The sequence below is a fragment of the Mugil cephalus genome, chromosome 14 (assembly GCF_022458985.1).
Source record: "Mugil cephalus isolate CIBA_MC_2020 chromosome 14, CIBA_Mcephalus_1.1, whole genome shotgun sequence".
In the NCBI taxonomy this organism is placed as follows: domain Eukaryota; kingdom Metazoa; phylum Chordata; class Actinopteri; order Mugiliformes; family Mugilidae; genus Mugil; species Mugil cephalus.
In genome coordinates, this window is record NC_061783.1 from 16,825,288 (window position 1) to 16,852,631 (window position 27,344).

At 42.5% G+C, this 27,344-nt stretch overlaps 2 protein-coding genes across 2 annotated transcripts; both read right to left on the minus strand.

Moving 5' to 3' along the window:
* Positions 1–644: 644 nt before the first annotated feature.
* prrt1 (proline-rich transmembrane protein 1) lies at positions 645–12,207 on the minus strand. The gene is made up of 4 exons (XM_047604410.1): positions 12,055–12,207; positions 8,999–9,336; positions 5,525–5,716; positions 645–4,078 (listed from the first exon to the last, which is right to left on the minus strand). The coding sequence occupies exons 1-4, from the start codon at positions 12,071–12,073 to the stop codon at positions 3,902–3,904; spliced, it is 726 nt and encodes a 241-aa protein (XP_047460366.1). The 5' UTR covers positions 12,074–12,207; the 3' UTR covers positions 645–3,901.
* skiv2l (SKI2 homolog, superkiller viralicidic activity 2-like) lies at positions 12,108–27,342 on the minus strand. The gene is made up of 29 exons (XM_047604408.1): positions 27,250–27,342; positions 26,789–26,907; positions 26,246–26,367; positions 25,978–26,095; positions 25,716–25,830; positions 25,552–25,626; positions 25,407–25,460; positions 25,147–25,307; positions 24,766–24,921; positions 24,486–24,631; positions 23,281–23,427; positions 23,114–23,198; positions 22,917–23,023; positions 22,670–22,816; positions 22,482–22,575; positions 22,176–22,388; positions 21,270–21,380; positions 21,064–21,175; positions 20,854–20,972; positions 20,127–20,258; positions 19,905–20,042; positions 19,730–19,834; positions 18,216–18,351; positions 17,951–18,077; positions 16,955–17,165; positions 16,104–16,214; positions 14,900–15,118; positions 14,368–14,508; positions 12,108–13,149 (listed from the first exon to the last, which is right to left on the minus strand). Exons 1-29 carry the CDS (start codon positions 27,260–27,262, stop codon positions 12,949–12,951), a joined length of 3,735 nt encoding a protein of 1,244 aa, XP_047460364.1. The 5' UTR covers positions 27,263–27,342; the 3' UTR covers positions 12,108–12,948.
* Positions 27,343–27,344: the final 2 nt, after the last annotated feature.

Consider the following 27,344-nt stretch of genomic DNA (forward strand, 5'->3'; position numbering starts at 1 on the left):
TGCACAAATCTTAAGCGCAAATCTTAAATCTGGATGCACACATATTAGCATCTTCATACGATATCAGCGCAGAGAAGATGCTGCAGGAAAAAGAATGAACACAGCTGGCTGCTAACATCCACATGCTGGTATATTCACGATGTTTATAGGTCATGTTTGATATCGCCACGTTAGCATGTTAACATTTGCCCTAGAGAATTAGTTTGCAGGTATTTGGTCACAACAACTGACATTTTGACCTCATTAAGGTACTAGATTATAGGTTATAAAAGAAGAAATACAAACTATTATGCATGTTCTTGCTGGATATGTGTATAATAAGAGGCATTTGATGTGTTTAGTGTAGGCATGTTAAAGACTCGTCATGGGAGGGTGCAATCATTTGTCTGTGTCTCTTCAAAACTGAGCAGATGCAGAAGAACAAAAACCTGCAAGACCTCCTGAGATTGAAGGCGAGATAGCGAGAGATACTGTAGTTCATGTTCTGTTCTGACAGAGAGAGGAAAAAAAAGATGGAGAGGGAGAAAACCGGGGCAGCTATAAATAGCATCTTAGTGATGAGGGAGAGAGGAGATGCCACAGAGACTGAGAGGACGGAGAGGTGAAAAACAGACCCGAATAACGAGACGGCGCCTTCACCGACGTGTCGTTCACAACCCAAAATTATTCTTTTATTCATTACTCAAACAACTTAAAACAACCAATGCATGTGCAACACAGCCATGAACATAATTAGAATAATAAACCCCAAGAGAACCACGTGTACACAGGTAATTTTTGGCTCTTTGAACAAGCAGTCCGTCGCATTTACAAGCTGAGAAACCAAAATAAATAAATAGATAAATGAAAGAAAAACGAATGGAAAGGAAACGGGGATCACATCTCCCAGCTGTGGAGCAAACAGCTGCAGTTTGTCCTGTCAGAAAGCACACAGGGAGATGCAGCCTATAAACGCCAGATAAACTAGATATGCTAGGAGTGACTCTATTCAGTAGACACACACTCACTGCCAGAGCCGTCTGTACAATAATAATAATAATACTAAACAGCACTGTGTTTCTTTTACGCTTTAACACTGGATATCACGGTGCCAACATAACAACAGGGTCTGTATTCATCAAACAGGGAAAAGTGAAATTGGTTGAACTCATCTGTTTAAATTAGCAGTCTGACATTTTATGAGGTGCGTTTGTTTTTCCTTCTTTCTTTTTCTTTTCTGTTTTGCAGAGAATTTAGATGAGATTAGATTAATACCACTCTCTCTGAGATGCATGTGAGGCTGCAGCTCTTAGCTTAGCATTAGCAACAGGGGAGATAGCACACCTAGCTCTGTCCAAATGTAATACAATCCACACACCTGCACAATCTACAGGTCACTAATTAACACTAACACAGTATGTCAATGAGCAAAGTGTAAAAATTCAAAGATACCAGTAGGTAGATTTTGATTTCTCTGGACAGAGCTATGGCAGCCGTTTCCATTTTTTGGAGCTAAGCTAACATCTCCAGGGTGCTACTTTTGCCACATCCAAATATACTTGAGTTCAGGAGAACCGTCCACGTTTTAAAGTACGCATTAAAGTATTTTAGATGTGTTAGCTCACCGCCCGCAACAGTTGCCTAGCAGCAGTTTTCTCACAACTCATGGCTGAACATTGTCACAATTAACCACAAAACATTTTGAAGGTAACACCTGCTGTCTTCATATAATGACGACAACAACCATATGATTTCATTATGCATTTAGCAATGCATCATTGCTAAACTGTTAGCCTTGGGGCCTTCTCCTGTGTCCTCATGAATTACAGATAATTTACTAGTTTATGTTCACATGTCATAACCACAAGTTTAATTTAAAAGGCAGCGTTAACAAACAGGAGTGGCATTAAACTTTTCATCCAACTCTGTGCGAGAATAAAAACTATCCATCAAAATTCTGAATGCTACTCAAAAATGCTATTCAGTTTAGCACTTTTAAGTTATTATGCAGATCACTGCAGTACAGTAACCACAAGTAATTCGCAATCACAAATATTACCACTTAAAACAGCTACTAGCTTAATTAATGCTAGCATCTGCTATTTTTTATAAACACAAGCTTGATAGCTCCACTTTCATGTTCTTTAAACTGTCATGTCAAGTAATGTCTTTTAAAGTAGAGTATATTTATGCAGAATGTAATTTGCATATTGTATAGAGGTAATAAAATATTTAACTTGAATAGTGCATTTTCTTCTCTCTGACTGATAAATACAGACCCAGATTGGTTTTGATGTATATTCTACATAATAATAATAATATTAATAACGATAGTAATAATAATATCGTGGAATAAACTGAGTTTACTGTCGCTACCAGTGTTCATAGTCAACAAACATAATTTTCATAAATTTTTATATCTCTATACAGTATAATCTGTTAAAAATGTCGTCATCTTAGGGAACAAGTAGAAAGAAGGTGGGAGGAGAAGAGATATGTCGATAGGTCCAAAAACTCATGTGGACAGGAGAAAGACAATATAAGACAGGTGGGGGGAGGATAAGGATTTCGACAGAGTGGAAAGTGCTACAATACAGTATAGGCATTAATATTTTCTCTTTCTGCCATTGAAAACATTCATTTCTTAACTCCTGAAACCTCATGAAATAGTTCATACTGTAACATGGCGGCCACAAAACACACCTGAAGTTCCGAGCTACGCTGCATTATCAAAACCAGCCTCGCAACTTTAGGGAAGCTGCACGTCTCGAGGAAACAAAGTGAGGATGACATGCAGGGTCGTGTTGCCTCTACCTCTAACGTCGCACTAAGGTTTCTATGAACGGTGTCCGAGAGGTTAAATAGCGAAAGATGTGCAACACAAATAAAGGCTAACACGTTTCTAAAATATTCAGTATTCAAATATTTAACATCTAAGTTGTCTCCTCGTTCTCTTGTTTTAACAGCTTGTTTGACATCTTGAAAAATACTGCGGCACACACCATCAAATAGAAATCTGTGGAGGTGTTCCCACAAATAGCTGGGAGACAAGCTGTTTTTTATTGTTTTTTTTGCACTAAAAGCCCATTTGCTCAAATTTTATCATGCACTATAAGAACTATGAATGTAAGCAGCTGCGGTATTTCAAAGTGCATCATGGTAAGATATAAAATTTAAGCCAATTCAGTAAACCGGTGATATACTGTAAATAATAGTAGCGTAAGAAAAGTGAATGCACAGGTAGATATTGAATAAATTAATAAATAACAGCTTTTAAATAAACATATAATTCATAAGTTATGCATCACTTCATCCTGTTTAACACACGAACGTCCAATCTGAAATAAATACTCTGTTTGGTTATATTAAGACAGTCGCTTGTCTCCATTTGGTGCGTTACAATAAATGTACATTGATCGGCTCCTCTTAACACTTACTCTGTAAAACAACACTGGCTCAACATGGCACATGTTTTTAAAGGTGTATTCGTACTGTAAGACTGAATCGTAGATTTGACTTTACTCACTACAGATCTTTGAATTTGATGTGTCAGGTTAAAGCCACTGCGAGGGATCATTTTGAAACATTTAAAACTGAAACACACAGTGACCTATCATCTGATCTAACTACATGAACGAAGGCCGTATGAATTAATCAGTGTCAGATGAATTGTTAATGCGCGGAGCTTTGTTTGCCTCCTGCAGCTGTCTGTGGCGTAAATATTAAGCGCTGCACCTCGGCTGCTTGGCATTTTGAACGTCGGCTGTGATTTCTCGTTTTTGGTCGTTGGTAAGTGTGTAATGTAGAGGGCCGGCAAGCAGAGACAGTTTGAGTGCATTTTCAGTGCTCCTACTTCCTCCAAACAACTGAGCTAGCTAATATATATACGATTTCCCTCCCCAATCGGGAGACGGGCGTGGAGTTACGGCTCCCAGTCGTCGTCGTGGTGCTGCGAGGCTATGATGACGACCACCGTGAGGATGGTGCACAGCACGATGGAGGCGATGCCGACAGCCAGGCTGATGAAGGAGAAGTTGCGCGCCTCGCGGGAGGCTATCTCCGCCGTCACCATGTCTCCTCTGGCTATCGCCGTGCGCACCTAAGTGATGCGAGAAGGAGGGGACGTGGGGGTTGAGAAAGAGATTAGAATACAAGTTACGTAACGAGAAGATGCACGAGTGGGAGCGGGAGGGAGTCTATGAATGGATCGATTTCACTGCAGAATGTGCGGAAAGGGGCCACACCACACAACACTAACACACACACACACTACGACAACATATACAGCTCTGACCGGTGCGCCCATGCCTTGTCAGCTCGGCTCAACTCACAGCCAGCTGAGCGGGCCCAGAGGAAAAAATCCATTCTGTCCCGTTGCACTGACAATGGTGCAGTTACGTAATGTGATCTGTTGAGTGCATGTTGGTCAGCACGGAGACAGCCTTTACAGAGATAAACAACAGGCATCATGAGGTATGAGAGCCTGCACCTCTGCACGTCAAACGTCACATTCAGCTGGACCTGAGCACGAAACAGCGTCAAAAAAATTTGAAAATTGTTCCTTTTAGTGCTTTTAAGTCATAGAGATGGCAACGAGGAAAGTGTGAATTCAAGTATTAATGAAAGTGTGCACCAACTAAATGAGGTTTATTTAATTGTCCAATCTAAATGTGGCAATTTATCTTTCATCGTTTAAAAGTATTAAAAAAATACTGTCTCACACTTCTCTCTGCATGTTTTTCATTCACACATTTTCCTTTGCATCTCGATTTGTTCTCGTTATCAAAAGCAACAACAAGAACAACAAAAAACACGCTGCATCCTGTTTTGACACGAGCCGGCAGGGATGAATGATCTTTCCTAACAATCACATGCAGCTGGACAATCGTTGAGCAGGCACGAGCGTTTCTATTCAACCATTCACCGCCCACTGAAACAAAGATAATAGCAAAAATTATTCTTTCCTGGACACAGTGACTAATGACTCTTGTTAACTTAGAGTTTTGTGTTTTTTTATAAAACAATCATTATGAAACTCATCTTACTGCCTGTACACGTTTTCCTACCAACCAGTAGTGTCTGTGGTTTAAGGTTTTATGAGGACACAGACCTCTACTGTTGTCCAGAAACTACTCTGTATGATTAACATGAGCACTGCAGATCATTTGCAATTTAGGCCATACACTGTACGCTGTCCTGCTGCTGTAAACACAACGTGTATTGATCCGCAGCTGAACATAGTCCCCCAAAATGCACTATTTGCCTGAGCGGTTTCAGCTCTTTCGCCATTTATTAAAACTGAAAATATCTATTTGTTTTTAAAGTAGGAATGACTGGTCCTCAGGGCGCAGAGCTCAGACGACCCTAATGTGAATAAAATAAGTGGGAATAAGTATTCTGCTATTCCGCATGATAGGAAACGCACTCAATTTCGGCAGATAAAATGACTTTAAAGTGGAAATTTATTACCAGGTCTCTGTCAAGGTGATATCATGCTAATTCAAAAAACCCAAAGATCAAAAAGATGCTACGAGGCAGCATTAACCTGCACTGCTTTGATGATAGCGATGATGCCTGTGGGCCAGAAGCAGCAGACGGTGGTGAGGACGGCGATGGGCAGGTAGTCGTGTGGCGGCCGACGGTCCATTAGGGTGATGCTGGGCGGCATTTGCATGGGGTGAATCTGGCCCGAGGGGATGGCTGGGTGAGCTCCTCCGGCCGGCATGTAGGGCTGACCCTGAGAAGAAAGAGAGGTTAGGGAAGCATGCGCTGCTCTTCAACGGCAGCTGTAAGAACTGCTTGGGAATAAGACCTAAATTATTACAGAGGACACATGGGACTTTATCAATACACTCCTCTTCTGCGTGTTCTCGACATGCACTTTTGCAATTTAAAGTAGTCGCAGACACATATCAATTGGAGCAAATGTACCTGGATGTCAACCTTACATGTGATAAATGTCCCTTTACAGGTAACTTTTGGACAACAGTCTTCCACATGTTATCAGAAACCCTTCATCATTGAATTTAGTCCAATCCCTTGACTGGTATTTTTGGGGTTGCTCCAGATTTGGATTTGCCTAAAGCCATGCTCAAACTTTCTGACTTTTGCTTCTTTCCTAGCTTGACGAGCTATTTTTATATTTCTTGGTGATCAGAGAATGAATTCAACAAAATATGGCACCCCTTCTTGGTATTTTATGAGAAGCCCACGACAATCATTTTTGAGTAGCTCAACAATCCCCCACTTTTTTATTATTTATTTTATTTATTTTTTAAGGAAGGTATTCACTGCCACCTGGGGACACGCCCCTCTGAGTGGCAAAAACTTGGTGAAATATAGCAGTAAATACAGTGAGACTGGGGAAAATGTGGATTATCAGATCAAATTAAGGACAACTGGACTCGACAACGAGTCATACGAACTAGTGTGGATTTGGAAAAGTGGACTGGCCTCAGTTTCAGTTTTTTTAGGCCATTTCAAGTATGATAAATGTAGCTAAATAAAAGATGCTAATGCTAAGAGTTTTACTGAGCAGTAACGTTAGCCATACAATACGGTAGTTCGACTGTTATTTACTGTTGTAACTGAAATAGTTTCTGTCGGCCGTAACTACGACAAAACAACAACATCCACAAACTTATCTAACAACTTATCTAACAAATGCAGCATATATTAATATTACCTGACACTAAATGTGAACCACCAGGTTTCTGCGCCTGGATTCCAGTTGTTTCTTTGTAATGCAGCGATTCATTTACTTCTCTTTTCTTTGGCAGTCAGCGATTTCTGTTAAAATATATGTCTGACTGCTTTCCAAATCTGTTGGTTCATTCAATCACAAAACAGCTCTTCACCGTTTTTTTAAATGAATTTTACAACTCAGACGCTATTATATAATAAACTAATGCGGCTAATCTCCATGTTCAACTGTCACTTTTTGGCCACTCGGTGGCCGTAACCATGGAGACTTAGCTAGCTGTGACGACACATGCATACACTATTTACTTGTTTTTATTTATTTTATTGCCCTATCTCTCTGTTACTGTCAATTTCCATTGCACTTATTGAAGTTCTATAAGCATGGTGGTTAATGATTTTATGCTGCTGTTATTCTGTCTATCCACAATTTTTTTTTTTTTTTTTTTTTTCAGTGATTGTACGTTCCCTGTGCGTCATGTGTGGCCATGTCTGGGTAGGAGTATGTGTTGCCTCAGAGGTAGATGTTGTCCAGAAAATCAAAAATGACCTTCCTGTACAGTGGCTGTCTTAATAACGAGGTCAGGAAGGCTTAGGAAGGACTAGTGCCTTTATACGACAGTAAAACAGTGCGATGAGGACAGAAGCCGGGAAGCAGGATACAGCCCAAAGATTTTATTTGCATTTTTGACAGCAATCTGTCAAATCGATTTTTTTTTACAGTCTGCTAGTTCTGCAAGTCAGGAGAGGCGAGATGTCAGAGGCGACTTAATCACAGTGCAGAACCTCTCAGGATTAGTCTTCTCAGCCAACTGGACACTTTTCACAAGGTCTGCTTTATTTTAAACCACCTCCACCTCCTCCTCCACTCGACGTTTATACCCTCCGGCTGTAATCACCATCACCAGAGAGGAGATATTAGACAGCATCGCTGCTTGAGGCTTCTCTAAAATAATCTTCTTCAGCGTTGTTTGTTTGAATTAGCTGGAAGTTGTGTTCAAAGAAACGCGGCCCGTGCGAGAGACACGCGCGTCTAAACCTTATCAGATGAAGGTAAAATTTACCAGCAGTGAGGTCTGCCATCAGCGAGATGAGGATGCTGCAGTACAGATTTTTAGCTCTTGATAATATCACCCTCGCATTCAAACGCTCGGTTCGAGAACAGAGGAAGCCACTGGGACGCCTTCGAGATACGAGTCAAACAAATCCAGCTGGCTTTGTTTTAGCTTTGTGTGTTTTTTTTTTCTTTTTTGAAACACAACCTAGAAACTGAGAATCTTCACAGATATTCTGCAGATAATTACACGACATCATACATCATAGGTTGTTTCAGCCACTTTGATTTTCCTGCTGCCTACAAATGTACATAGGAATGAGCAAGTCTTGCAGTATTCATGTACATCGCTGTATGTACTTAAGAATTACATATGAAATAGTAAAAGAAAAAAAGGGTACAAACTGGGCTCCTATTAATGATCTTGTTTCCTGTTTAATTTATGAAAACAAAGCATATTTAAGGTCTTACACTGCCCTCAAATCTTCTCATTCCCTTGAGGATATCACCAAAAGAACAAATAAATGTCTCAAAGATTAAAAACATCACATATGTCATATTCTGTCTTTTAACTGACTATATATTTAATGTTTAATGCTTAAATTACCAAGTTTAGTGTAAGGGGTTTTAGGTTATGTGTAGTTTTTTTAAAATTTTTAAGTTGCCCAAGTCATGTTCATGACGTATTCCCCTGTAAATATGCACCATCACCCAAACACTAATGCAAACATGTCAATCTCCATTAAAAATGCATCTAAAAACACGACTTTCTGCTTCAGGCCTGTGACATTTTGATATTTAACAGCACGTGAACTCATACGACACGTCTGTGCAATCATTCCTGTGCAATCTTCTCGATGTACTGGTGTCAGGTTCCCGGGACAGTCGTGAGTAATTGCGAGGAAAACATGGACGTTGTTAAATTGGTAAATGTCCAGTTAATTAATGGACCAGCAGGCTCCGCAAAGCGGCCAAATGAACGATGAATGGATTCGTACAATGGAGCTTTTATCTGGAAATGAACCAAACCCGCTGAGATAACAGAACAGCGTCTGTTTTTTTGTCCACAATTAGCCTCGACTGAAATGCAGTTGTTGTTTTTGAGGAACCCTCCTGTAAATTATTACCAGAGTGCGGGCTCGTAAAATCTAATTCCGGCGTGTAAACGAGCAGATGACATTTGTTTGAGAGGATGCCGAGCATTTTATCTCCGGCAGCGGGCTGATGTCAGACCTGTGAAATCTTATGAAGCGGTCTCTGACTCACCGACGCCATGGGGTAGACGGGTACGTAGGCCGTGCAGGGTTGCAGCTGGAGCGGGTAGCCCGGGTGGATGTATCCCACGGGGGGGTGAGCCATGGTGCCTCCGGGCGCCTGGGTCTGGACGGTGTAGCCCTGCGGGGCTCCGGGGGGCCCCATTGGGCCGCAGTGGAACTGAGTTTCTTGGAGGTATCCTTCCGAACCCGGAGGAGGAGGCGGGGGAGGGTAGTTGGGCTGGGTGCCCGGCGCAGGAGGCATGTTGGGGTGCTGAGGCACGTTGGGGTCTTGGGGGCCCGGCAGGTACGGAGGAGGCTGCATGGTCTGACGACCAGACTCATCGAGCCCTGAGAAAAGGAAAGAGGTGAGAACGAGCGGGAGGGAGGCGAGATAAAGAAAAATCAGGCATTCAGAAATAGAAAGAGCAGAGGAAGAACGGCGGAGGAAACAGATGTAAGAGTGAGGGCCTGTTATCTAACTGGAGCACCAGCTACACGTGTGGCTGCATGTTGAATGTAATATGTCTTATCTCAACACTGAGGAGGGGGGAGAAACAATTACACAGACCACGGCTCCTTGAAAAGCTCCACACAACCTGATATTTTCCATCCTGTGCAGTCTGTGTGCTAATGATGACAGTGACTGACATTTTCACTCCCAACAAAGAAGAAAAAGAAGAAGAAGAAGAAGAGAGGGCTTCCCCTTCAAAGATGTTTACTGGCAGGAGGAAATGTGGCATTTCAGAAGTGGAGAGCCACATCCTGACGTGCACATCTGCTTTTGGACATTTGAACATTTTAATCTCACACCTCTGCTCCTCTTCCTGTTTGCTTAACGCTCAAAATGACTGATAGGGCGTCCTGTTCTCACAGCGGAGGAGGCGGCGGCTGAGGTAATCCACTCTGACAGGGACATGAGGAGGGAGGACTTGATGAGGACAGAACCCAGGGAAAGAGAAGAGGAAGAAGAAGAAGAAGAAGAACAGGAGGCCGTCAGCGAGCAGAACAGCTGAGTGATGAAGGATGACGACTTGCGCTCGAGGACCGGTTTTTACGTAACAGCGCCCGACTCTGCCACGAGCAGGAAGTGGACCCGAAACTGGCAGAGGGGGAAGCAGCGAGGGAAGGGACACCTCTCAAAGGTCATGAAGTGACATGCTATGCGTGTTGTGCAAAAGCAGCGACATCTTTGGAGACATTTCTCCTTTTAAATATGGAACACGAGAAACAGCCACGACTTTAAACCCAACTTTTGATGAGCATTTCAGGCGAAAACAAATCCAGTGTGAGACAACGTCGACCTGCACAAAGTGGAACAAACTGAGCACAGGATCTGAAGCTACTGGACGTTAATCTAATCATTCTGCGAGAGGGCATCATTATGTCGTCACTAATACAGTAGTTAGCAGGTCGGATGTTGAGGATTATAGATGCATTTGATCGTCACGCTTAGGTAACTAATTAGACTTGCCACTTTACTGGGCACACTAATGAAAACAAATGCATCGTAATATAACACTCCTGCACTGAATCTCATCTCCAGGAAGGTCATAGGTTATTCAGCATTTCTTTAAAACATCAGAAAGAGCTGTTGAGTGAACCGTGTTTTCATTTTGAGAGGTTTCTATTATTTTGGCAGCCCTGTTGTAGTGAGTGGGCTAAGCTAAATAACATTAAACACTTTAGAGTTTAATTCAGTCCAGTCTGAATGATCATCCAGAAGATTCGGTTTAGTTTAGTTTAGTCTACACTACTGAACATTACGAACTGGCGAGCGAGGATAAAAATGACAGTGAATCACTCAGCATTTGATTTTCATTTCTTTTGGCGTTTTAACTCAAATGATGAAGCAGATGTGACATGAATCTGTGTTAGTTTTCTAATCAGCGAGCTTTAATCTACAGCCTTAATTAATTAGTTGTTGCCATTTATCACAAGTGTCTAATCAAAGTTGTGATTTTCCCGGCTTCTTTTAAATTTCCCTTTTGGTGTTCAGTGGTTGCAGATGCAGATAGCATAAAGAAAATATCCCACAGCTATTGAACACATCACGACTAATGAGAGGAAACACAGACTGTCCCTACAGGACATTTTATTCATAAATGCTCCATAAACCTGGTCTCATGGGGCAAACACACCCCTGATAGTGTTATTATCTGTGCTTTTGTATCTATATAAGTTTTTGTTAGGGTTTTATTAACCGTAACCATCGAGTGTTTAGATAAACTAAACTATTCAGCTGCATTCAAGAGATACCATATCACGCTTTTTTTTTTTTTTTTTTTTTTTTTTTTTGCTGCTGCATCCCCATAAATAACCTGCTTCATTATCGATCCTCCATTGTTTAATTAGATCGGAGGCATATTTACGGTCACCAAAAACTGCAGCCAGCCCGCTCCGTCCAGCTCCTCTGGGAAGATCAGATGTCGTTATTTAATTAATTATTTATTTAATTGCGACTTTAAAGCTGCAGCTCACTCCCAGAGTTTGAGCTCCGTCCGTGCGCCTGACATCCTCGGAAGATGGGAGCTGTGAAAGATGAGACGCTGGTTTCCATGCGATGCCAGGTATCATTAAAACGCTGTTAAACACCCACATCAAGTCTATAGTCGCGTACGTACGTAGGCCCGTGCGTAATGATCATAATGAGACACATATGGAGGAGAAAATGTAAATCCAGCGTAAAGGTGCCGGGTTATTTTTAGGGGATTAATGGCGTTTTGACTGAAAATTAACACATTCTGATGACTTGAGGCAACAAATATGATCAGAAGAAGTCAGTTAAACTCTCTGTAGACACAATCCGAGGCCCTGTGCTGATTTGATTTTTTTCTCTCCCCCCTCCTCCTCCAAAGCTGCACCCACACAGCGGTGCATCATCCTATAGAAGCAGCGGATGGAGATGTTATTATAAAAAAAATAAAAAAAAAACAAAAAGGGAAGAATAGGATGATAGGTGGATGCAAAAATGCAGATGCCAAGAAACAAAAAAAACAAAAATAAAAAACAAACAAAAACAGAAGAAACCCATTTCGTGGATCAGTTAAGCACATTTAAACGCCTCACCGTGTTTTTCAGACGACATGCCTTCCGATCTTCTGTCCTCCTCTGCTCGGATGTTTTTTTTTTTTTTTTTTTTTTTAATTTAAATTATTATTATTATTATTTTACTCCAGCTGGTGAACACCGCTCCTCTTCCTGCGCGATGATGCGGAGTTTTATTCCAAACGTGCGCAACCCATCTTCATCACGATGTCTTCATCTTAAAGATATAAAATTTAACTTCAGTTTTTTTTTATTATTATTATTATTTTATTTTAAACTAAATGGCGTCGGAGCGCGCAGGTTCGTCCACGATCCTCCTCTCCTCTCTCCTCTCCCGTGTGGCTGCTCCTCTAATAAGGTTTCTCTACTAACGCGTCGCCGTACATCGAATTAATGAGACACAAAGCTATCGTTGTCTTAAAGCGACAGCCCGGACTGGGAACAAAAAAAAAAAAAAAACGCACAGGCACTAGGCTGGAACATCCCACTACAGAGTAACAAAGAGGAGAACAGCTCCTGAATGAGGCGGATTTCTTTCCTCGCTGTGACGGTTTCAGCCTCTTCTCTAATGAATTTCCTGGCAGGTGTGTTTTTTTGCTGCATGATGCCGCTAAACCAGAGGAACAGACTTAAACAACTATGGGAGAAAGAATGAAACGCATCAGGCTTGAAATACAGATTTTATTACTGTACAATAAATTACAATCCAGATTTTATTCTTACATTTTGGTCTGTTTGTTAAAACCAGTCTCTCCTTTACACCCAAACATTATTTTCTTGTAAACATCATGTTGTGTTTTGTAGGCACATACAGCACTGGACAGTCTCCCCCCACGTATTTATACCTCGACCTTTCTCACACCTTTGACACAAACGAACTCTCGGCTCTGCCCTCATCCTCCATCCTGCCGTCTCTCAGTGGGTGTAGAGGGACGCCGTGAAGACGATGTCCCTGCGGATGGCCAGGGACGCCTTCTCCATCTTGCTCCCCAGGACGGAGTCTCCCACGATGCGGGCGGCCTGTCGCACCTCCTTCAGCACCTCGTCCAGGCGCTGGATGCAGCGGACCACCGTCCCCTCCTGGACGTCCGTCAGCTGGGCGATCTCGGCGAAGGGCTGGGACGGGACAGAGGAGGTGAGGTGTGACGCGGTGAGGGGGAACGTTTTATGTCTTGACATGAAATGAAGTCTCCTGTGAAGTTTGCTAAACATCTATAAAGTAAGTTATCAAGTGTCCGCAACAGATTAGTCAGATCAGATTGGATACAGCGCTGAACTGAATAGATATTCAAATAAAGATGAATAAAAATCGAGTTTTCATCAGTGTATTTCATAATATATAACATTTAAACATCATATAAAGAAATTTTAAGGTAACTAATACTAAAACTGAAACCTTAAATATAAGAATCTGAAAGAGAACTAGAGTAAAATGTGGCAGAACGAGACAGAACAGAGCCATAAATCTAAATTATTATCAGAACCAACAGCTTCCTGTTTAACTCCATTACAGATCACATTAGAAAAAGAAAGGATTTAAGAAAATACCTCTACGTAAAAACAATAAAATGCACTTTATTGAGATTCTTCAGTCATAGTTTGGATCTGAATATGCACATCTGGTAGGTAGAGGTGGAACATTATCACCGACTCTTTCTGTGAACTGATGACTTGGAAATTAGGTCACGTTGCTCATGCTAATGGGGCGTCAAGCACATGTGGTATTCACAGCCACGTAGGTGGAACTTTTTTGTCTGTGGTCACAGGTTGTGACGGGTTTGTTGATATTTTCAGAACTAAAGCAGGTGGATGATAAGTTAACAGATGTGTTTGTAATTTTGTTCATATTTTATAGTCTGAGAAACATGTTGTGGATTTTGTATTTTCCAACCACGTGAAATCACCCAGTTGTTAGTTTGCTAAACCGTTAGCCTTGTGGCTTGGAGACACTTACAGTTGCCGGGCAGTGGTCTGTACGGGGCTTTCAATGCTGTAAACACAAGCTCAAGAGCCGCATTCGAAGGCGCTAATAGCTTAAACCAGATCTTTTTCTTCAACGCTGCACAGATTGCATTTAGACTTCAGTGAGATCTGATCGTCCTGTGCGAGCCAAAGCGTCCTCCTCATGCAGCGTGGGCGTCTATCAATTCCCACAGTAATGTATTTCGGACAAACTTACACCTACATTAAAAGGGGTAAACCAGAAATGTCGCACTGGATTTCTACAAAACTGAGAAACTCATTTGAAGCTGATGCAGCAGAGGCCGAGATGAGGTATTTTTTTTGTCGTGCGGATACACACTACATCTGTATTTAGAGAGTGTTAAATCTCACCATTCCTCTGGCCCAGCAGTACACCACCTCCGTCAGGCCAAACTTGAACTGGCCGACATACTCCTCAGCTGTCTGCGGTATCTCACACTCCTGCTGCAACTCTCCGATACGCTTTGCGACCGACAGCACCCGGTCGATGCCCTGCAAGAAAAAAAAAAAAAACTCAAAAAACTAAGTGGCGTGGCGACATTTCAGTTTTACGGTGTTCACAGCCTGACATCTGCACCATCTATACACAGAAATCTGTTCTCACAAGACGGTGCCGTGGTGTTTCTGCTCCTCCAAGTCCAGGTCATCACTAATTTAAACTCCCATAAAGCCCTTTCATGTCGGACAAGTCCACGACACGCACAAAGCAAAGGAGCGTTTGACAAGAAACACGAGTGATTTATTATAAGCGAGAGAGACTGGGCTGAGTGAGTCAGGTGTCCCTGTCGTGCATCACATCTGCATGATGTAACGCAACGTGATATGTGTCACAGTATGTATTAAAGTGTCTTAAAGAGACAAGAGGCAGCTTCCTCCTCCTCACCTCCTGCAGCGTGTTGGTAATGTGCGGCTCCACCTGCGTCTTCTGGGTGAAGACCAGGCAGGACAGCAGGGCGGCGCTCTCCTCCGGCGCCAGCGGGCTCAGGACGTTGTCGAACAGCAGCTCGGTCAGCAGCAGCTCGTGGCTGCTGATCTGACAGGCGACTCGGCCCTTCAGCTGCACCGCCCCGCTGCCGTCCACGTACTGGAGAGACTGAAGCACCTGAGGGAGAGCAGCGGGGGGAATGAACCTCTGAGTGTTCGGGATCCGACAAGACGAACTCGATTAGGACGAGACCGAATTCATCTAAGCAGAGAGAACACGCCGACAGGCTTCAGGGACGGATAAGTCAGTTAGTTGGTTTGTCCAGACCGAGCCCAGACTCTTCTTCTCTAGGAGATTGGTTTGTGGTGAAATAAAGACACGTTTATTCTAAATCAACTGGTGCAAATTAATAGTCCATCATCTTCAGCACTATTTAGCTAATGTTAGCATGTTAACGCCAACACTATGATGCCAAACAAGTATGTTGCTAGCATACCAGCTAGTGTAACTCTAAACTAGAAGTGTTTGTGACAAATAAATTCAACAAATATTGAAAGAAATTCATCTCAGGTAACTGGTCAATTAGCATCAAAAGTTATTTATTAAACAAGACCAAAGAAATCACTAATTCGTAATTATGCTTCTGTTAGATGAAAGGAACAAGAGAAAATACATCAAATCTCTGCAGCCTGCCTCCAACCACAGACTTTGTGCTAAAGTTTTAACCTATAAGATGCAGCGACGTCACACATTTTTTGGAAGTTGGTCCAAAAAAGTTTACAAACATCACAATGAATTAATGAAGTATTTTGTGGCCAATTAGTGAAAAACAGCTGCAAGACAAATCAATAATGAATGAAAATGATTCATGTCAGTTCCAACCCGTTGTATTATATATTAATGCTCAACTGAATTAAATTATTATAAAGGCAGATTTTCATTTAACAAAATAAAACCTTTGCTCCGGCTGCAACTACACTGATTAGTTTAACTACTGATGAAAAAATCTCATAATAACTCATAAAAATGTTAAAAAAAATAGTGAAAACATCCAAATCTGAGAAGCTGGAACTAGAAATTTTTTTTCCTGAAAAACCACTAAAATAGTTGATGATTTCTTATTGTAACAACTCTGACGTCGAGTCAAACGTCTGATCCGAACCTTGATTCTCTGGTGGTACTCAGGCAGCAGCGTCAGACTCTGGTCCGACACCAGGAACAGCAGGCGGTCCAGCTCCTCCTGCACGCTCATCCTCTCCTTAACCCGAGCAAACTAAGACACACAAACACACACACACAACGTGAGCGCACAACAGTCCCGCTGCAGCACTTGACCTGAATTCAGTGCAACAAAATAAAGCAGCGCTGCAACGTAGGGGAAGGGGAAAAACTACTGTACTCTCGTTGCCTCTTGGTGAATCCTGCACATAAAACCAGTCACTGGATAAAAGCAGCTTCCATTAACAACCAATTTCCCACAAAGCCCTGATGTTGAATAAAGGACGTGGGAATGCACTGATACTGCGATGGAAGAGCTTGTCATCTTGCTAAGTAAAGACAGAACCCGTGTGAGATGACTCGAATGACACGCCGAGCCGCCGCTACGAGCCTGTATATGAGTAATTATAGAAACAGACAGCTCGGATTCTCACATCTCATCTCGTCAATGAAGCTGCCAGAAAGACATCACAGAGGCAGGAATCTTGTGATGAATTTTTATTGTGAAACTCGGGGAGAAATGATGGAAGGATGAAAGGACGCTAGTGCTGGAATGATGAGGGAGAGGACAAGAGACGGCGTGAAAAAGGGGGACGATTGCTAAATAGGTGTCTTATGTAAGGGTTTGATGTTAATTAGGGCCATAAATATTCACGTGGTGCACAAAAGGAATTCAGTGTCTTTAGTAGCAAACACTGAAATTAAAATGCCTGCCTCATCATTTATCTTTGAAGAGCAGCTCAGCTTTTATAAATAACTCAAAAACACTGCCGTCCTTGATTGAACCAAACGCACCTGCTCGGCGAAAGTGGGCGAGTGGATGCAGTTGAAACCTTTGAGGCTGTCTTGGAGCTTGTGACGCCTCATGGAGCCCTCCACCACATCCACGCTCTTCAGCTGGAGGTCGTTCACGGGGTCGAGGCTCGCCATGCCGCCCGGGTTGGCCTCGGCCAATCGCAGGAGCTCCTGCGTCGCCGTGGAGATGGCTTGCCCCGGAGGGTCGTGTCTAAAGGACGGGACGGAGAGGAAGGTGGTCAAAAGGGTGACAGGTAGGTGAGTGGCTGGACTTTTGATAGCTTCCACCCTTCAAATGCAACGAAAAAAAAAATCTGAAAAGATACAAAACAAATTATAAAAATAAACCACATCTGACAGCAAAAACAGAGAAATGTAGACATCAACCGATATGGATTTTTTAGGGCCGATACCAATTATTTTTACATCAGCTCTGGACAATGGCCGATATTCTGAGCCAATACCGCTTTTTCTCCATCCATTTACATGATAAAAATGACACAATGGTAACAAATGTCACAAGGCTCAATTTAACCACCCTCTCCTTGAGAGAGGCAAATCTGTCAATTGCTTTTTCTGCTTGACTTTTTTTTTCAACCTGCTTCTCAGGTCACACATACTAAACTGGGGCATTTTTCAGCTGCCGACGTCCTCTCTCAGTCAAGTATGTGTTTGCAGGTCATCACACTATTCCTACCAAAAGGCTGCTTGATGCTCCTGTCTATAAAACAACTGTACGACCGATACTACTAAAAACAAAAAAAAACAACAAATCAGCTAAAAAGTGGTTGTGCGACTTTAAATAATAAACCAAACAGTACAAATTAATACTTCACGTTATTTTCAGTGGTCAAACAATGAGTAGAAGCTTTCTGAGAAGCAATATTTATTGGTTTATCGATATTTCATTTCACAGCCGGTCCATTTCTCCACCGCACTACTACATTAAACATTAAATGAAGACTGTCAAATCTCCAGCAGCTAAATCTCACACACCTGAATCGAGGCTGTTGTCTCTTGTTGTAGTTATCAATAATCCTGTCAGGAATCACTTTGAGGGTTTTCACCGTGATGGCCGAGATGTCCTGAAGCTTCAGTTTCTGCACCGTGTGGCTGCAAGGGCCTGATGAAAGAAGGAAAGAAAAACAGAAAAAGTTGATTCTCATTCTGTGTTTGAACTCACCACCTTTAAGCGAGGGTTCAGACAATGTGCGTGTTTCAGTGCAGGCAGAAATAAAATCAAGTGGCGGTCGACACCCACCTTCGGGTATGAACAGAGCCGTGTTGTAGAGGTGAGGGAAAGCGGTGTCGTCATTGCCTTTCCCTTCCACTTCCTCGTTGCCCTTCTCGCATATAATTAGAGCTGTGAAGGTGCGATTCACGGAGTCACTGGACACCTGGGACAGAGATGAACAAAGAGAGGTGGATACCAGAGACACCTGAGGGAACACACAGTGATGCTACATCCACACCTGAGGGAAGTCAGCGTCTCAATAAGTTGGAAACATGTGGGTTTGTTTGGTTGACACTGTGACTCTAAACCACCTGCAGGTGTGAATGACTTTGTCTCGCTGTGTTTGCTTGTCACAGGTGATCTGTCCACTGAGCTGACTGGATGTACGCTTCAGCATTTAACACGATGGTCTTATTTTCTTTCTTTCCATTTTGATATAATAATAATAATAATAATAATAATAATATAAGAATTCAATTCTGTATCAGTGTCTACTTGTCTGACTCTCCTACGATACATCATGACATATCTAGTTTGTGCCATTTAGTTTACGTTGAGACCGACATTGTATCATGTTGCCTGCATCTGAAGCAAAAATATGCACTTGAACACACCACAAAGACTACAGCCAACAATAAACTGGCACAAAAGGTATGGACCTGTGTGAAAGGAAGTAACTCTTCTTACCACCAGGTGGCAGTGGCCTGTATATTTAATAGATGACAGTAGCAAATCAGACCACACCCTCATTTGGCTGAAACAAACAAATATCCCTGTAGACGGTGCATATTTTGTGTTGCTAGCATTCGTTGGCTGGAAAGTGGGCAAACTGGCTACCGTGAATAATAACCAAAAAAAACCGTATTTTTTGTTATTTTTAGGAGTGCTCCACACGCATATGAGTACGAGGGTTTTCCAGCTCCCTGCTTCTAGTGGGGGAGGGGCAATGTATGGGCTGCAGGGTCCTCAGCGTCTCCAGCAGCACAGGGCTGCCTGTGGATGCGCCTGTTTGTAAATCTTGCCGGGATAAAACCAAAAAATGTATCCGCTGATACCAGTAAAAAAAAAAAAAACAAAAAAAAAAATGATGCCAGTGAAGCCATACATTTTTATCCTTCTCTCTTAATGGGAGCAGAGAAGATCTCAGTTTTTCTTTGAAATGGTTTGAAAACCAATATACAACACAGCAACTTCTTTGTTTCCACAAACCATGTTTTTGGATTCCTGGCAGGGGTCTTGTTTTGTTTTATTCAAGTATTTATTAGAATTAATGTCAAAATACTACATAGTTTAGTTTGTAGTTTTGTTGTGGTTTGGAATAAAAAGGACATTTTGTTGAATATTATATAACAGTATGGCCTGTGGCTTGGCCGATCTCAATAAATGGACCTTTGACTCGATGAAACACTTGAGTAGCTCTGTTCTGTTCTAGCCAAAAAAAAAAAAAAAAACAGAAATGGCTTTGTTGCATATTTGAAAAAGCACTGACGATTTTGTAAATCAAGTTCTTCTATTTATCATGAGAGCAAAGACACACCCACCTGTAGAATAACTCCCAAGGCGTTGAGATGCTGTTTGTTATTGACCACGATAACTCGACCCACGGACAAAGCCTTCAAACCGTTCACAGACTCCATGATGGCGCGCTGAAATTAAAAAGAAGTGAGGACACATGTAAAGGTCAACACACAGCTGATTAACGGTTTCTGAGTCTACCTGCAAAGCTTCTGTGGTGGTTCGCAGCTCGGTCACGGTGTAGTAATAAGGCAGCAGGTCGGACAGCTGGCCGTCCGTGTCCAGAGGAGGCAGAGAGGACAGTGTCTGCTTCAGGTGGCTGATCCTCTTCTCGTGGGCCTACAAAGATAAGAACGTGGCTGTAACTGTGACGAAAGAAAAAAAAATCTTATTCAATGCTCACGCTCTAAGGACGTTCATTACCTGAGTGTCTCTGTGGCTTTCAGAGAAGCTCCTCCTCATCATGTCCGTCACTCGGAGCGCTTCGACTCGCAGCAGGTTGAGGATCATGGTGTAGGTGAGTCTGAACTGTGACTGGAGGACGGTGGGTTTACCCTGAGACGGACGGAGAAGAAGAAGAAGAAATCAGCAAAGACTTTTACCGAAATACATTTTGTTTACGTGCAACGCTGCGCTGCACAATATGTGATTAATACATTTTCTGATTAATGTTTTCTGTCTGTTGCATCTTCTCTGGTAATTTGTCTCTCTCTAGCTGCTGGCTAATGTTTCAATAATGTGAAGCAGACAGGAACGACAATGGAGGAAGTTTGTCCATGAGACTGATTGGCTGTTTTTAGCTAAGTATACAGTAACACCCCCCCCCTCCATGTCCTGCACTCTCTGTATTTAACTCTTGAAAATCAATATCTGTAATGTCTTGCCTGCATCAAAGTCATAAAATAATTTTATAGCTTTTGCAGAAAAGCATTTGTAATAATAATGCTCAGAAAAAAAAGGATAACAGGAAACTGAAATCAAAACACTCCTTTCCAAACTGCCACAGAGGGAGACCGAGATGAAGTAGCCCACTCAGCTGTGTAATTAAATGTTAAATGAATAACTCGGCGTGCGACGCCTTCCCTTGAATCGCAGCCAAAATAATCTAGAGCCGTTACCAGGAGACTGAACGATATAGAAAGAGCCTCACCAGCATCATGACGTGCAGGTCGGCCATCTCGTGGACGCCGGCTTTGCACAGAATGATGACGGTGCCTGTGGCGTCCAGCCCTCGCCGGCCGGCTCTGCCCGCCATCTGAATGTACTCCCCTGAAACAGGAAGAAATACCAAGATACTGACGCTTTCTCCCCCGCGAGATGAAATAACTAGTGGTGGTTGAGATGAGAGAGAGCGTCAAACCTGGCAGCAGATTTCTAAAACCGGTCCCGTCGTGTTTCCTGATGCTGTCAAACACCACGGTCCTGGCCGGCATGTTCACCCCCATCGCAAACGTCTCGGTGGCAAACAGCACCTGGGAGACAAAAGTTGTGTTTCCAAATCAAGATTAAAGTTTGCTTTTTAAGAAATAAAACTAATTTAACAGCGTGGTATCTTTACAGGCTCACCTTTACGAAACCTCGGGAGAAAAGCATCTCTATGACTTCCTTCAGGATGGGCAGGATCCCGCTGTGATGGACGGCGATTCCCCTCTTCAACAGGTCCCTCATGAGCAAGATCTAAAAAAAAAAAAAAAAACAAGTGTGAAGCTACATTACTTTGTCCTACTCCCATACATTTCATTATTTATGTGTGGAGCTTAAATAATTAAACAGTCCAAAGCAGATTCACCAGATCTGAAAATATTTTCAAACACTGACAACTCATTTTTCCCAAGCTGTCTTGAATGCAGCACCAGCTGCAGCTGGATCTCAACCAAGTTTTCCAAGACCCATCCCCACCCTACTTCTAATTCATTGGTAGATAAACTCCATTGGTTGCTCGAACCTGACAATATCCCGCATCAAATAAATGTTGATCTATTTTTTTTAATCGCAATCAAACACCCCACTCTGGAGATCCGGCATGGTGCTGGAATACTTTAAGCTATGTGTGTAGGCCTCCCTTATTGCCTCCAAAACAGTTCTGGGCCTTCTAAGGGTGTCCCGTGGTGTCCAATAAAAGGATATTGTTAGTGGGGACCTTTGGGTCCTGTGGATTAAGGGGAGGGGCCTCTCCCACAGATACTTGATCTGTTTGGGATCTAGTGAATTTGGAGGCCAGGTCAACATCTTGATCTCTTCATTGGTTCTTCATGTCTTTTGCGTTGTTCCTAAACAGTTTTTGTTACATATCTAAGTAACATCAACCATGAATGTCAGACCTTAAAGCTTCCCAGCACTGAATTGTCACTAGATGGTCATTTTTTACCCCCAATGAATAATAAAAGAAGAACTTAGTGTCTCACTGCTTCAGGAAGCATTTTACAGTCTGAGGAGCGAAAAAACAAGTTTTCCCACTGGCTGATTTTTTACCTGAGGCAGCTGCCGATCTCCTCCGCGGAGGCGACTCAGACTCTTCTGGAAGAAAGAGTGGATCTCAGCCTTCTCCTTGGAGGAGGTCAGGTCCATGGAGTCGAGGGAGCGGGCGTTCTCGTCGCAGCGCGTTCGGGAGAAGGTGAACGCGACCACCGGGGTCTGCTGCCGCTGGGACAGGAAGTGCAGGAGGGTGAGCCACACCGTTCGATCCTGGGGGACACAAACACCATGGGATGAGGAGAAGACACGTAAATATGGTGTTAGGGAAACCGAAAAGGAGTGAGGTGACAAACGGGAGTTCACCTGACTGGCTGAAGTGTTGTGAGTGTTTTTGGTGCCAAATGATTGGGCGTGTTTGCTGGTGCGCTCCTTCTTGGCATCGACGGCTGCATAGTACCTGGACAAGGAACACAACTTCATGAAAAATAGTTTCTAAAATAAATAAATAAATAAATGAATAAATAGTGAAGCACTACACAGCAAAGTTGTACCCTTTAGTGAGGAAGTTTCCTGCAGGGTCCACCAGCAGAAACATCTCTTTCTGGGTCTTCGTGCTGTTTCCAGTGTAGAGATAATGCTCCAGCGGTACAGGTCTCTTCATTGTGCTGATCACATAAATGTGCCTCTTCTTAATTCGGCTAAAAATTGAAATAACACAGTCGAGCTTTATTAGTTCTGTGTGAGAAGAGACATCTGAGCTGCAGCCTCTAATAGTGAGTGTTTTTGGCTGATACCAACCCGATCCACTCGCTAAACTCCACAGCGTTGGGCACTGTGGCGCTCAGGAGGATGATGCTGACGTGATCAGGAAGCATGATCAAAACCTCCTCCCACACAACCCCTCTCTGAGGAACAACCGGACACAAAGGGGAGGTGGAACATCAATTATTCTTCATTTCACGAGTGAATCAAATAACTGGAAAACGTTTCCTGACCTCGGCATCATTGATGTAGTGAACCTCGTCGAATATGACCCACTCCAAGTCTCTGATGACCTCCGAACCGTTGTAAAGCATCGACCTAAGAAGCAAGATAAATTCATTTTAAGACGTTATTAATTTATATATATATATATGACATTTAAAACTGAAAGTATACAAACCTGAGGATCTCAGTGGTCATGATGAGACAGGAAGATTCAGGACTGATTTGGACGTCGCCCGTCAGGAGTCCGACGTCACCGAATGTGTTTTTAAAGTCTCTGAACTTCTGATTGGACAGAGCCTTGATAGGAGACGTGTAGATGGTCCTATTGAAACACCAGAGACAAACTGACATTAGATGATGATCACCCATCTCTAAAGCAACACGTAAATCTGCACACTGGATCATACAAAAATATTATTCAGATTATAATCCTAAAAGACGGACGTTTAGAAGATTTATTTATTTCTGTAGTTCGTTGTAAACCTTCAATGTTTTAAACTCTCTTATATAAATATAAATGTGGAATATTCACATTATTGTTTAACTAACCAGACTAAATAACAGAAAACTAAACCAATTAAGCTAAATTAACCTCATTTTAGTCTATTTAATACTGTGAGATTAAAATATGTGACTTTGGCGCCACCCACTGGCTGAGTAACTTATTAAAGCGTTGTCATAGATACAGGTTGTGTTCGCCATCAGTTGATTTGTGTTGCCGGGCAACCACAACTGTTTCTGCCACAGTGACAGTTCTAGTTTAAGGTTGACTGTCGGAGCCGACATTTTGTTTTGTTTTTGAATACCTACTGACATATTTCTAAATGACAACTATGAACAAACACCCTTTAAAACTATGAAGACGCAACTGTGCATGGACAAAACTCAGCAAACCCACCACCACACCCTCCCCACAGAGGCCTCATAGTCCACTGGACAATACATTATTGCAACTAATCAAGCTAATCGTAGCCGGCTGTGGCTAATGAGTTGCTAACAAGACATTTTAAGTGCCTGATACTTTACTGTTAAGCTAATTATGAACTCCTTTTTTATTTTTTTGATGATATAGACACATAAATGGATGAATTACTGTGTTCTAGTTCCTCTAAGTAGTTGCTTTATTTCTTCTTGGCATAAAAGAGAGTGTAAATAAAGTTTTTTTGTAATTTTTTAAATGCATTTCATCTAGCTCTTGTCGATTGTTTATCAGGTAATTACTAACACTAAATTGTGTGTGTTTCCTTACTGCTTTCAACTTCCTTTCTTTATCTTTAAAACCTAAGCTAATAGCTAAAGACAAACAGCTGCTTTAATCTTGCATTAGCAGTGTCTTTAGCTCGCTACACTCCTGCACAAACATTAAGGACAAATACACACCTTGTCATGTGTTTCTGTGAGAGGGCGATGGCGTACTCGGCCACCACTGTTTTGCCGGCTGATGTGTGCGCGGCTACAAACACAGAGTCGTGAGCCTCCAGCCTCAGCACAGCCTGCTTCTGGAAAACGTCCAGCTCAAACGGCCACTGAGGCAGAGGGGAGAGACGGATCAGCTACCATCAGCAGTGATTCATCACATTTACAGAGAGAGGGGAGGGAGGTCTGACATTTAGCAAACCAGCATGTATCATATTTTAGGCTAACGGGGATGATGTCCCACCTTAAAAGCCGGGTTTGGAACGCGTTTATAGAAATCGTCACAGGGTGACGCTATGTCCACGGGGATGGCCCACTTCTTGTTTTCCACTGGCTTCTCTTTTGGTGTTGATTTCTCATCCTTTCCTTTCTCCGCGGGAGACGGGGATGACACAGCATCCTGGAGAAAGAGGAGGACAATGGGATTTCAGAAGTGCTTGTGTTTAACTAGAGACGACAGAAAAAAGGCCAAGATGAGTCATGTTCAGAATATTTTAGTCTGTAAAATGAACACATTATGGGACAGATGCATGTCCTCAACCAACAGTAATATTTTGGCTATTAAAGTGTATTTTTTTAAACTGAAGAGAGACACTTTATCCAATATATTAAATTTCTGACATACCTTAATGCCCAAGTCTTCCAGGCTGTTCGTTCTGGGTAGTTTTGGGGCTTCTTCACGTCCTTTCTCTCCCTCTTTCTCTGCCTCAGGCTGCAAATCGCCGATGTCTTCCAGTGAGGACAGGAGGGACATGAGGTTGACCTCTGGCTTTGCTATTTTGGCATCTGTCATTCAAAAAGAGATTTAAAAAGAGAAAGATGTTAAATAATCGTAACTTAAACCATGCATGCGCATTCTCTTTATGTGAAGGTACGTTGTCTTACCTTTGTCAGTAAAGTCCATCCCAGCTTTTAGTCCAGGGGGAACTTTCAGTAAATCTAAAAGAGGAAAATGACAAATAAACCATGAAGCAAAAACAACAACACAAGCTTCTACACTGTGTTAAAATGCAAAAAAAATAATAATCACCATTCTCAAAGTCTATGTCCTCCTCCAGCTCAGTCTTCGTCTTGATTTGGTCCAGAGTCAGTTCCTCCATCCCTCCTATAAAAAGAAAGATTTCCAAACATCAGAACTACATGAAGAATACATAAATCACTAAAGAGAAAATGGTTTAAATAAATGAGTCTCACCAGGGAGGAAGGGGTAGTTGGTGTTGCTTCCTCGGAGGCTCTCTGAAGGCGGTCCAGGCTGGCGTTGTAATGACAGCGAGTTCTTCGCCGATAGGCCTGTGTTCTCCAGTAACACCTAGAGGTAAATTGAAAAAAAGGAAAAGATCTAAAATGTATCCCGCTTGGTGTTTTCTTCAGCGAACATGATGAACAAGGCATCAGTTCAAAGACTTGTATGTCAGAATGAGAGCATTGTTGTGATTTGGACGTAATCCAGCATTACCTCCGTGAAGTCCTGCAGCATCCCTGTGGTCGGATCTCTGACGACAGAGAGCCCCGAATGAAGAGGAGACGGAGCGCAGTTGAGCAGAGAGTCAGCGTTTACCTTTCTTTGAGTTACCCTGATGTAGGCAAAACACAATATTTACACCCATATTTACTACCCAACCCACAGCTTCCCATTTGGACTTGTTACACATGCATGATACAGGTCATGGTTCTCCACTAAAGGCTTTTGCAACCAGAAAAATAATCAACGGTCATGTATGTACTTGAGAAACTTCTGAAAGGCGAAGTCTATGTCGTGGATAGGAAGCCAGGCGGGGTCCTGCAAAAACTGCTTCTCTACTTCTGTCTCCAGGTTCAGACTGGTGGGTGGAAGACCATGGGGGAGCTGCGTGGATATAAAAATAGGATCGGAAAATGTACTGGAAGTATAACACAAGAAATCTAACAAAACTCAAAATTAATGGATAACTATTATGGATCTATTAGAGTCACTTTTATGGTAATTTCTGAACATGCAACACAGGAAGACATGGGTGACTTTGATCATAAAATCATATTTTTACTCAAATATGTGCAGCACATAAAGCTATACACAGTTGCAGTTTTGACATTGCACATTTGTTTACATTTTTTGTTTAGCTGCTGCATCATCAGGCCTTTGAGGATTGTAATTTCAGTCCTGTATTGTGTTGCACATTTCAGAATTGACAATAAAGTTGACTTGACACTTTCAAAAAAATGTAAATTTTCTGACATTTCATGGTTTTACTCAAAAAACGTCCACACTCCTCATGCCCCTTACTAACCGTGCTCTGTGGGGGTAAAGGCTGATCAGGAAGGGCGTGTGTGATGAGCTCAAACCTGCCGGAGCATCCCATCTCGAGCAGGGACAGCGGCAGGTCCGCGGGGCCCGCGGGGGGCACATCTGCAGGGCAACAACACACAAAGAGTCTGAATGGACTAAACAAACACAATGAAGCGTGTCCACATCCATGTACGCAAGTCGTAGCCAGGAAGCAGGCTATGTACACGCGCTAAATCATCTTCTCCATCTACCTCCAAGACATATTGATGTTATTAGTTTATGCCCAATTAGCTAATTATTAAATCAATCAGCCATGAGGCTGCAGAATGAAGCACTGATTCACAACTCTGTTAGCCACATCATCACAAGCAGCGTGAGGCGTGGTGACAAAACGAAACCTATCACAAGTACACATGAATATTTACAACTACTGAACTGACATTTAATAAAGGCATAACTTACCAATTCTTTCCATGCCCCCTCTCTCGGAACTGAAAGCTAAAAGTTGCCAACAAACAGTTGCGGCTGTCGCCTCGGAAGTTGCTAAAATTGACAAC

Bases quoted from the DNA above. Each gene is read 5' to 3' on its own strand.
- prrt1 (XM_047604410.1), bottom strand. The intron at 5,717-8,998 runs GTGAGTCAGAGA...CTTTCTTCTCAG, and splicing joins CCGTCTACCCCATGGCGTCG to GGTCAGCCCTACATGCCGGC. The intron at 4,079-5,524 runs GTTAATGCTGCC...CGCATCACTTAG, and splicing joins CTATCATCAAAGCAGTGCAG to GTGCGCACGGCGATAGCCAG.
- skiv2l (XM_047604408.1), bottom strand. The intron at 25,627-25,715 runs GTGAGACTCATT...TTCTTTTTATAG, and splicing joins CAACTACCCCTTCCTCCCTG to GAGGGATGGAGGAACTGACT. The intron at 16,215-16,954 runs GTGCGTTTGGTT...TGTGTGTCTTAG, and splicing joins CGCCCACTTTCGCCGAGCAG to TTTGCTCGGGTTAAGGAGAG.